Raw genomic sequence first — 12,597 nt, forward strand, 5'->3', positions numbered from 1 at the left:
CTTTATACCCCAGAATTTATGTTAGCCTCTAAAAAAAACTTGGGCAAAGTTTTCGCAACGATATCTGTCAAAATACTCCGCCTAGCGCTTCCCGGGAGTAGGGAGGCATCGGGTCGGCCGCGGGGTGGTGTGCAGTTTTCACGCGCTCGCCTTTTTTGTTTACTTTAATGGGTGGTCAATTTCTCCAAAGCAAAATTTCAAAATAAACACGAGTTCCCTACAAGACGACTTGGGTGGGCAGGTTTAATTGATGTGGATATTTTCTAAACAAACGGTACGGTTCGGTCGCACCTGATTGGTTAACTGGCAGGAGACCAAAGCGCAGTTAGCAATGACGTGTCGTGGAGAGCTGCACGGAGACAGACTCGTAAAGTATATGCTAGAAAAATCCTTTCAGTTTCAAACCATAAGAGAAAACTGGGATTGCTCGGCTGTAGAAATCACTGTTGCGTGTACTGGAAGGGCAGACTTCTCTCTCTCTCTTCTTCTCGTCCAGAAAGTCAACTCACCGAACATGCATCAACATTTAACAATCCTAAAAGAAAACAAAAGGCTGTAGAGAAAACAGCCCTAACAAGTGCCCGGCAGCCCATTTAGGGGCAGCGAGTGAGTGACTAGATATCTAGAGTGATCTCGACCGCCAACCAAGACACATCTCACCTTCATCGCTCTACTTCATTACAAAACTGATTTATTTTACGCTCCATGGATGCAGGGAGGACCTTGGATTGTCATCCTTCAACAGACTTGAACTAATTTTCTACAAATCTTCATCGAACATTTTCTCCGGACTTTGTAATCGTTTATTGCATTAGAAATCAGGATGGCATCACTGAGCGCCTTTTATTCGAGCTACGCGGCCGCCGCCCACCCCGGACAGTACCTTTTCGCCGCCTCGCCCGCAGCTCCGTACTTCTACAGCTTCAGGGAAGGGGCGTTCTCTAGCCCCCTCCCAATGAGTGCAGTGCCCCCGCTCCAGCGCCGAGAGGCTCCCCAGAAGCCCCCATACTCCTACATCGCCCTCATCGCTATGGCCATTCGAAACTCATCCGACAAGAAAGTCACTCTGAACGGCATCTATCAGTTTATCATGGATCGATTCCCTTATTACCATGACAACAAGCAAGGCTGGCAGAATTCCATCCGCCATAATCTCAGTCTCAACGATTGTTTCGTTAAAGTTGCACGAGAGAAAGGAAAGCCGGGAAAGGGCAACTATTGGACGCTCGCGGCCGACTGCGAGGATATGTTCGAGAACGGAAACTTTCGACGTCGAAAGCGACGCCCTAAAGCCCCCAATAATCAGATTAACAGTTCAAATGACGTAACCAAGCAGAACGACAAGGATAACGAGGAGGAGAATGAACCCAGTAAAGACTCTTCGGATACAATTAATCGAAACATCGATGTCGTTAGTGATGGTGACGACAAATATATCGAATCTGATAGCGATTCGGCTGACGAAAGTGCCTCGAGAGCAAAAGAGAGCGACAACGAAAAGAACTTTGATGACGAGGAGTATGATAACAATGCTAATATCATAAAGAAAGAACAAGTAAACATAGATCGAAACCTAGTGAATTACGAGGACAAGGATTCTCAAATGATCTCCATGAAGAACTCAGTAGAAGCCAACAGCGGTCATCTTCCAAACTTCTCTCCGAAACTCGACCATGATCTCGAAAAATACTCAAGGCCCGAGGTGAGAAAACCAGTGTTTTCAATTGACAATATTCTTGCATCCCGCATGACATCGAACGTCGACTCCAAAGTGAAACCTGTGAACGGTATCAAGCGAAGTCGAGAAGATATGCTTGATTCGCACCCATCTCGTAATCATATGGACAATGAACTCCTGATCGCGAAAACTCGCCGATTGTGTTCCCCGTCACTCGCGAAAGTTCAAGCTGCCCAATACTACGAGAGGGAGAAAATTGGATCGAGAAATCTATCGTACGGGATGGTAGATGACTATTGTCGGAAAGTCGAATCGCCCCCATCGCCCTCCTCTCCGCCCTCGTCGAGCGCTCTCTGGCAATCGACCATGCTGCAGAAGCTTGCTTCTCAGGCGACATCGCACTGCTACACATGTGCGGCATCGACCGGTGTCTCAACAGCCGTACCCGTCAACAACCAACATCAACACCACCATCCTGGTTATCATCCACGAGATCGTGTAGCGTCGTCGGACGATGTCGCAGCGTCTCACCCGTCTACCCATCTCTTCTTCAATCTCACTTCCCCTGGGCATTGAACTCGGGTGCGCTGTGTGGGTCTTCTCAACTGTCGACGTCATCGGCCTTGCCGCTGATGACGATACCGTATGCAATCAAACCATGGCCGATCGAGAACTCCCGATCCGCTAGGGATAGGGCATATCGTCTTTGATAACAGTGTAACTGGACTCATTTGAAATTATAATACTTTTGAGAAGATCAAAATAAATAAAATACGGACCTTGGACCAAATAATTTTCATTGCATGAAAATAATAAATCTATATTCGCTATTTCATTTGAATTTTGGAATTGTCTGTATTTAATTGTTTGTAAAACGTTTCAGTTAAAATGAGTTTTAGATTGTATATGTTCTATTATATTGTTATGTTACTTTTGAAATGGGAAGAAAGCAGCAAGGAGGGTGGTGAAAAGAAATGTTTAAAAAGTAATATCATCCCAAGTTCTTATTCTTAACAATTTGAATGTGGCTAACTTTGATTGCTTTGTAATATAAGAGAACAGTTAGCATGAACGATTTGCTCCTGTTAATATGATAAAGATAAACGTGGAAACAAAATTTGTTTTATAGTTGACTAAATACTTTGCAATATTTATTTGTTTATTTGATGTGAATATTTAATGTACAATATATCGTGTAAATATTGTGTAAAAACGAAATGTGTAATTATGAAAGTTAGATTCAACAAATACCAAAGCCTTACTAGTTTTAAAAATCGTTATAGTTGATGTGTGTAGATGTCGGATGTTTATGTGTTAAATAATTTCTTTTCTGAATCACAAGCGTGCCTAAACAAAATCCTTTCGTTCTTATCTTATTCATGTACATGTATGTGATAATGATGTTCATTATCTTCATGGGTAGTGGGTACCCTCATCACTGTTTCATTAGTTGATAAACTTTCATTGAATATTTGTTTTCCTTTCTTATACTGCACTCGGTTAACTTTTTGTTTCACCGTGGTCATGATTTTCTAACAATCAAATTGTACATCTGATAATGCAAATTTAGATACATGTACATGAATAAGAAAGACTTTCTAGAAATGCTGCATAACTTTGCGTGATCATAAGGATTATATTTCGTTTGAGAACACATACGAGATCTGTTAAAAATATATTAAACTAAACCAGATAATCAGCTGAAATATTGTTTATGATATTGAAAGTGAATTTTATAAGTGAATCTCTTACTTTCAAAACATGTCAGTTCATCAATATCATTTTGAAACAATTAGTTCTAGACATTGTTGGTTGTTGAAATTATTTTTCTCGTTTGTAGTCTGTCGATTCAACAAACTGAAATCCAATCAATTGTCTCAACACCCTTTTGAGAATAAATACAGAATTGTTTTGAACCATAACTAAAAACAACAAAAAGGAACTTTCTGAATTTGCCCGTAAATGTAGAATGACCAGGAGATTTTTCATCGTGATATGAACCAATTATGTACTTCTATCTTTGTTGCAATCCTTATATTCCACTTCGTCGATATTGTTTGCAATGATTTAAGAGATGAAATGGTCTCTGAGATGCGATGTACGATTCTACCTCTCATTTAGCGGGACAAAAATAAAGAATGTATTTTATTTTTGGTTTCTTGGAGACATTAATCATCTTGTTTCCAAGAGCAATTAATGCTACATAGACGATCAATTCAATTTTATTAAAAAAATGTTTGCAGTAATGAAATATCAAACCACTAAACCCAAATTTTTTTTTGTAATAAATTTATTAAGAAAGAATAATTAGACTTTCTAAAAATGTTGACATTCCTTTGTATCAAATGCGAAAGATTGTCTTCTCATTTCTAAAACGATAATTAATTTTTCTTACATCAAAACGTGTCTTCATTTTTTTCTTCAGCTTTTACTACCTGCTTATACTATGCAATGTGCTATAGTCAACTAATGATTAATAATTAGTTTCATTGTGAGTCAGAAAGGGTGACAAATATTAGCGCCTTAATACTTGTTTTGTTCTTGCATATTGGCGATTTTGTAGATGCATCTTCTTGCAGCTGAACGCGTGAGATATTGTTTGATTCTAACATAGGTAATAATAAAATGATCGAATGATCAATAGGAGGATATTGAAACAATTATCGTGTTGTGCATGATTTTATTTTAGGCTGCCATATTCAGATGATATTTGTGTGCAAGTGTGGTTGACATTGTGGAATGAATTGCTTTATGAACGAATGGATTGAATAATGGATGGATGGATGGATGAATGAATGAGTGAATGAATGAATGTATGAATGAATGAGTGAATGAGTGAATGAATGAATGAATGAATAAATGAATGAGTGAGTGAGTGAGTGAATGAATGAATGAATTGATGAATGAATGAATGAATAAATGAATGAACGAATGAGCGAATGAGTAAATTAATGAATGAATAAATTAATGAATGAATAAATTAATGAATGAATAAATGAATGAGTGAGTGAATAAATGAGTGAATGAGTGAATGAATGAATGAGTGAATGAATGAATTAATGAATGGTTGCATGAATGATAACACATGAATGAATGAATGGAATTTGTAATGAACATATGAGTGATTGAGTATACGAATTAATGATGAATGGATAAACAAATAAACTTAAAATTGATTTATCAACGAAAGGATGAGTCAATGAATGAATCTACAAATGAATGAATAAACGAATGAACAAAATGATTGGATGCATTTATGAATGGATGAATGAATGAAGAAATTATCAATATAATTATGAGTGTGTAGTGAAATAAATTTCTGAATGAAATAAAATAATTGCTAAATTTCTTAGTTACTGGTTATTTTGAAATTCTAAAATGTACATCTACTGTATTACTTTTTCATTGTCTGAATCCCAAATCTTTACCTAAAATTAAAACATATAAAACTGATATAAAGTGGTTTAAAAAAATCTTGACTCCGCAGTTGCTTCAAAAGTCCTTTTCACCGCAAATAGTTCATTTTGCAATTTGCACCTGCATGAGATATTATTCACCAATTTCTCAATTATTCGTCAATCACGCTCCACAAATGGATTATTTCGTCAAATTTAGCAACATTCATGAAACCTATCTGTTGACTCAGTGGTTCTGAGATTCAATAATCGTGCTAAAAATCTCCTATCCCGTTATTACTTTGCCCCGTAGACAGTCGGAAAAACTTCAAACGGGATATCCTGGTGTAAAATTGACAAGTAATCTCCTTAGCTGGAGAAATGCCGCTAGTTACCTAAAACAACGATTATTTCCACCGACAATTTGTCTTTAATAAAGTCATTATAACCAGCCCTTGTTCGTTATGAGTCTCTTTCTTTTGATTTTCTTATTCACTCTTCTTCACTCTAATCATTCAAGTATTCCATGCATCCTCCATTTTCCGAAGTAATTTCTGTACACATTTTCTTGCTTTAATTTTTAAATAAAAATTTCTCCACTTTCCTTCTCGTTAAAAGTTAGTTTCTTATATTTTCTTTTTTTATTTTAATGATTACAGGTTAATTTTAAATGGACCAGTGATAAGGATTGAGATTATTGATCTATTAAGTATTACTCTTCAAACTCTTGAAATGTGTATGGGCTTTGATGAAAATGCAATCAACTTTTTAAAAAAATTGTTTACATAGACAAAGATCATGATTACTTAAGTCCCCCCCCCCCCCTATCCCACCCAACCGATGTCTGACTGAAATAATCAAGCGGTTTATATCTCTTCGAAATAGTAAAAAATAACACACAGTATTATAAGATAAAAGTCAATATGTCCGAAAGTACCTTCCCATATTCTTTACATACTTTTTCTTTTATTCCCTCTTTCCGTCTTTTCACTTTTTATTTCCATTTTTGCATTTTATTGTGCCTAATATAGCTTACCTTCTCCGACATCGTTGATTCACGTACCATTTTTTTTTTTTTTTTTACAAATAACTTTTTAGCATGCTTATTACAAGAATGATTAAGATCGTAATTTCCATATGTGATTCTTAGAAAACTAAAAAGGAACATATTGCGTGTTTATCTCGAAGCTCAGAAAACTTATAATTTTGTTGCTGTATAGTGTTGGTGGGGATGGGTGGGGCAGAAGGGGGAGAGGGGGTACATGGCTTGTTTTGGATGTTGTTAACAAGATGCATCAACATGACGCGTTAACACCCAAACAAAGACAAGAAATCAGTGAGCGAATAAGCCAACCAGAAGACAGACGATGATTTAAAGTTTCTGACAGGCCACACACACCCATCCCTTCCATGGAAAATGAAATAGAAGAGATATAAAATAGCCAGATGATTTTCATGTTCAACCTATTTTGATTCTCGAGCTGGTCGAGTTTTTTGTTTGTGATTGTTTGTGTATACTGCAGGCGTTCGTCTAAGCATCAAGCTGTATTCTTCAAGCAGGGTGTATATTTTGATTCCCTAATGGTAAGCGGGAGACGTCGTAATTTACGACGTCGCATCTTCTTCTAAAACATCATCATCATCCTATCTTGTTCCCGCCACGAAACAGGAAAAAAAATCATTCAATTTCTTCCCAGCTGTCCTACAACCAAGGAATATCTCATAGATCATAGTCTTGATGTTTTCAGGCTATACGAGTGTTTTTCTTCAATTATTTCTCGGTACAACGGCATTGAATAAGTTCAGTAAATTGAAGAAGATAGTTATAATCACTTTTACAACCAATACAAATTCCGCTGTCGTCTTGCGATATTTTTACAGGAGCAAAATATTATATCCTCTGAAAGTATTCATGTTCATGATGAGGATTACATGATTGGCAAAAAATGATTTAAGTTGATACAGTTGACTAATTTATTTCAAATTAGGATTGACAATCGAACTCTGTATATATTTATAACAATAGTAATACATTGGTCAATGCTTGATTCCACAAAAGACGCACTAAAAGATATGCCCATTTTTATAGTCATTTTTTTTTTGGAGAAAGAATATGAATGGATATCTGACAATCAAAAGTTGAACTAGGAACGGACGTAGAAAGAAAACAAATTAAGCAAACACAATAAAAAGAAAACGGGTACATAATATAATATTTAAAAGAAAGATAAGTAGAAACAAAAATTAGATTGTACAGTCACATATAGAAGGAAACGAGGATTAAAGCGTGCAGAGAGGAAAAACAGATCGTCAAATATAAAAATGAAAACATACAGACAGGTACATGTGTAAATAGATAAATAAATAGACAGAAAATGATAAACTAAAAACAGATATATGGATGTACATGTCTGCATTGACAGATAAGGAGAAATAAATAGAAACGGGAGATGTATACAAAGCGAGTATGAGAACTGGAGGATGGGGGAAAGAGAGGATGAGAGATATAGGCCTACTCTAAGACTGGAGGAGTGAAGAGAAAAAAGAGAAGATGCGAGGGTTTGGAACAGTAGGAGGGAGAAGAGAGATAAAAACGGGAAATAATGCGACGTAAGAACGATAGATATATATATAGATAATGGATAGACCTAGCAAGATAGATAGGTAGATAGATAGATAGATAGATAGATGGATAAATAGATATAGAGATAGATAGATAGATAGATAGATAGTCAGATAGATAATGGATAGATCTAGCTAGACAGATAGATAGATAGATAGATAATGGATAGATCTAGCTAGACAGACAGATAGAAAGAAAGATAGATAGATAGATATATAGATAGATAGATAGATAGACAGATAGATAGACAGATAGATAGATATATAGATAGATAGATAGACAGACAGATAGATAGATAGATGATAGATAGATAGATAGATAGATAGTTAAGGTAGACAGATAGATAAAGGGGGAAGGAGCAATCGCTGGGTGTAGGACGTTCTGGGGCTTTGACTCTGTATTTACACCAGCCGTTGCGCCCTGTTGAATTCCGAGTAAATATTACTTCTGATTCAATCTTTCTGATTTTGCCATCTCTCCATGCATGGCTGTTCCAAGACATGTGACTTTTACTACCTCATCTCTTTGTGTCTTCCCAGCATCTAGCTCCTGCAACCACACACCCCTTCTCTCATCATTCAAAATCATCGACAATAAAGACCGCAAGGTTTGCTCGTGAATAAATCTTTATACTCTCCATCAACATCCAGCATCGAAATTAAAGCTTGATATTTTCTTGTCATTTCTTCAACAACTGAGATTCTTTTGTACCCTTAACAAGACGGGACCTGTCAATTTGCCCATAAATAAAACAAGTTATATTTTGAGAATAAATCTCGTTTAGGGTTGTAATATTTTCATATCCTTTCCTAATTTCACTTTTGCTTGGGTGGCGAGTCTGAATAGATTGCCCCATCGTGGTGACTCGACAGGCCAAAAGCCCTCGTGTTTAGATTTTTTTCTTTCGTTCCTGTCCCCTAACCAACGGTAAATTAGGTCCTCTATATTCACGTCATTCACTCAATGGCATGTTTAAGTTTACCCACACACACTAAAACATCAAACATCGCAAACAGGGACCCCAATTCAAGTAGTAACAGTTCGTGAAAACATCATTAGTTCTTTCGTTTTTTTCACGATCCACTGTTCAAACTTCACACCAGCCCACCAAACTTTTGACACTTGGCAGCTAGCACCTATTCAGCTTTGTTTTTCTTCTCTCTTTCATCCGAGTTTTCCCTTTTTTGTGCCATCAATCGAATCAAATAGAGGAGGCAATGAGGTTTATCAAAACGACTCTGCATGGTAGTGGATGTCCGAAGAAAAGACTGGCACGGTTTATTTAAGCTGAATCGACATTACGCCCTTTGAATTCGCTACAAAGTCATCAGCTCCATTCAACCCATGTGTTGAAGAAACCGGCAAACAAGCAAGATAAAAACCAAACAAGAAAAGAAGAAAGAAATTTCTCAAGTACTTATCAAAAATTTATTTACAAGAGCATCCTAAAAACGGAACGTGAAAACAAAAAAGTCTCTTTGGCGATTATAGAAAATCGGCCTCCTAACTGCAGCGCTCTAATGTTCAACTTTTGTGCGTTGGTTTTTTAGCACAAGTCTTAAAAGTTTCCGGAATAACAAGAGCAAAGGACTTTAATTCCCTGTAATTGGCAGGGTTATTTTCTTACCTTGCTGAAATGAAAACAGTGAAAATGAAAATGTAAACACGAGGTTGAATACCATGGTTACACCTGAAATATTTGGATTCTAGGAAGCTTATAAAGAATGAAGGCGGAAAAATGATTTTGTGAACTCATGCTCACGACATCTTGGCTCGACGATCCTATACAGGCATGGTATAGGTTCAGTGATTACACGGCGAATATGAAATATTACATGGAAGTCTTAAAAAACAAAAAACATGATTAAGCAAAATAATATTGCGTCATGAGCAAAAAGGGAGTTCAAGGAGTTTTTACAAGATCATTTTGCTTTCCTTCGTTTCCAAGTACATTTAGGGAACACAAGAGGTCATAACTATCGCATTCTCTGAACAGTTACTTTTTACAGGCACTGAAGTCCTTTGACATGACATCAATCTACGTTTGCCACTCTCCACCCAAGTGAAATAAATGGGTACCCGGTTGAAAGAAATTCTTTGAAAATTTAGCGCATTATAAGTCATGGTGGCTCATCAATAGCCGGGGTAATTATATTATACTTTTTTAGAAGAGGGTATCAATATAGTAGCTGCGCCCTGTGAATGGATATACTTTCATTTGGTAGTAATAATTTCTTTTAAATCACTAAGCTAAGCATAGTAAGCCGAAAATAGTTTAGGCATCTATAGGACGAAAGAACTAAACAATATTTTTTGACAGCTGACTTGTACAATGAACACCATCCCAAAAACATAAAATGTTGCTAATTTTGGCATATTATCCAGAATTAACAATTGAATTGAATTGAATTGAATTGAATTATATTAGAAAGCAACAATTAACTTTGGCGGATATTGTCTGTTTTACAAAGTATTAAGATATTACATTGTGATACCAACATCAAAATACAGAAGCAAAATACCAAAATGACAATGGTAACATCACACAGCAATATTATAAAAGTTTTAGAAAAAAGATATAGTCAAAGGAAATAGGCTACTAGAGGGACAAATTAATATTCCCAAAAAATAAAACCACTCTCTCTTTGGCCAAATTTTCTATCTGCATATATACAATCAAAATGATTTCTGCCTATATCCATTTTCCACTTAATTGATACTCAAATGTATATATAAAAAGATTCGTAATAAGATTGAAGTCCTGCAAATAAATAACACATCTTACTTGCCACTTTTATCATAATTGTATTATTTTCAATGGGGGCGATCCGTTCTTACACATTGTGGGATACCTTTATTTAATTTATGTTAATATTTAATTAGATCTGATTTTAGAGCTAACAACATTCGTACGTAAGATGAGGAATAGGAATAGGAAAAGGAAAAGGATGACATTTTGCTAGATGCTAGAAAGTTTGAGGACGAAGAGAAGACTTTCCCCGTCAGGTATTATCGTCCTTTACCAGAACGAATATTTGTCTTTATCGAGGACCACCCCGCCACGGTTATGATTCTTTGAGTTTGGATAGCTTGGAAACCGCTACAGGCATCAGCGATGACGAAAGATAATATCCGATGTACGTAGAAAAATCATAAGCGAAATAGAAAACAGAAATATGCAAGAAAATCATATGAACTAACCGCAAATGTACATGTTGATGATTTTCTATTTCATGAATCTGTCAAAATCAAAATATGTCAGTGATATTGCTATCTTCCCGTTTAGTTATTTTGTTTATTTGTTCCCTTTTTTGTGTTTGTTATTATATAATTTGTTTTCTTACTGCCATGGTCCTTAGTCATAATTCCAGTCGACCGATTAATATTGTAGGTACGTTTTATCATAAATGTATACTTTGTTTTTATACGTGGAGTAATTAATGCTCATATGTTATGCACAGAAAAGATTATAAATTATCAGTTTATTACAGGTTCTCCTTCTCATTTCGATTAACTTTAATTTTTCCTTTCACAAACTTTTTTCTATCATCTCATTCAAAAGATTATGTAAAGATGTAAAGCTCTTCTGATGAACAATGCGAACAATCATTAGCTGATATTTTTTTTTCTTTTTAGTCTTGAGTCATAAAAATTCTCTTCTAATTAAAAGTGCATAATCTATAGAATTACAATCTATTCCATGTCAGGTATTTCAACTACCAAACTGATTTTCTTCTTCAAACCTAAATCCTAAAATGTTTGTTTCCCGGTTCTAAAACCGTTGATCAGAAAACGTTGATCATGAAACATGGGAATATAATGTGACTTTTGACATAATTTAAAATACACGAATTTCAGTTTGAATTAAAATGCACTTTTAAATTACCCCCTAAATAAAAATGAAATAAACTTATAAGTAGCTGAAATTACATTCTGCTGTAAGAACAATTTTATGTGAAGAATTAAAACGAAATCTTTTTAAAAGTCTTTCAAAAAACAAAAACAAAAAGTTACTATATATGCATGCAATTTACAAGATGCTAATTGACTCTAATTTGTCTTCATTGCTTTGTCTTCTTGTTTGATCAAAGAGGTGAGAGGTATGCCGAGCTTCGGGTGATATGCCTATCATTTTGTCTTGCTCAAGAAAATAATTTCAAGATCAAATGTTTGAAGAGGGGATTCGACACGGGGACCATTGAATATCAAGGCGTTTCTCTAATTAAAGTTTGCATTGCACTTCTTTTCTTTTTTCTAGATGAAACACAGAACGGTTTTGCTGTAAACCCTTTCATCCTTTTGTCGATCTGTCTGTTTTCGGCATCTTTGACAAAATCTTTCCCCAACCTATGTATGTGGGATAAGCGCTGTTGTTTCTCGTCAGAAGAGTCGAGGAAAAGCTTCAAGGAAGAAGAATGCATGGTTACAAAATTAGCAAACAGACAGCAAATTGCTTCGCACAAACACACAAATAGGATCTGCAGGCTCGAGTATTCAACAAAGAAGTAAAGTAGAGGAAAATCTCAAAGACAAATTCTTATTCCAAGTGTAACGCGCCAGTATCCATTTGTTTTCGTCATGAAGCCGATAAGCCCTGTTTCCACTAACTAGAACGGGACAACTAATCTGCAAACCTCAAGTCTGCAAACACGTCTTCTACAAATCTTCTTGAAACCCCAAGTATTGAGTCAAAATATGTAGTTTGTCAATAATATTTTCTTGGATTTTTTAAATATGCATTGTCACTATCTTACCCAGTTCTTTTACAACATGTTATAAAACGAATGTGTGATATTTTTCTTTAATTGTACTTACAATGAGAGATTTCAAAGTAAATCAGGAAGTAAATTACGGTGGTATGAACTATGATTTTTTAATAAATTGAAGTATAACAAGTGATA

The 12,597-nt window shown here is 35.6% G+C and overlaps 1 protein-coding gene across 1 annotated transcript; it reads left to right on the forward strand.

Moving 5' to 3' along the window:
• Positions 1–300: 300 nt before the first annotated feature.
• On the forward strand, positions 301–3,889 carry LOC579718 (forkhead transcription factor L1). Its single transcript, XM_003727733.3, has one exon. It carries the CDS (start codon positions 824–826, stop codon positions 2,252–2,254), a length of 1,431 nt encoding a protein of 476 aa, XP_003727781.2. The 5' UTR covers positions 301–823; the 3' UTR covers positions 2,255–3,889.
• Positions 3,890–12,597: the final 8,708 nt, after the last annotated feature.

Source organism: Strongylocentrotus purpuratus, unplaced genomic scaffold (genome assembly GCF_000002235.5).
Source record: "Strongylocentrotus purpuratus isolate Spur 01 unplaced genomic scaffold, Spur_5.0 spur5_scaffold_8, whole genome shotgun sequence".
In the NCBI taxonomy this organism is placed as follows: Eukaryota; Metazoa; Echinodermata; class Echinoidea; order Camarodonta; family Strongylocentrotidae; genus Strongylocentrotus; species Strongylocentrotus purpuratus.

What these genes read in the sequence shown, in the direction of transcription:
- LOC579718 (XM_003727733.3), top strand. Translation starts at nt 824, where the DNA reads ATGGCATCACTGAGCGCCTTTTATTCGAGCTACGCGGCCGCCGCCCAC.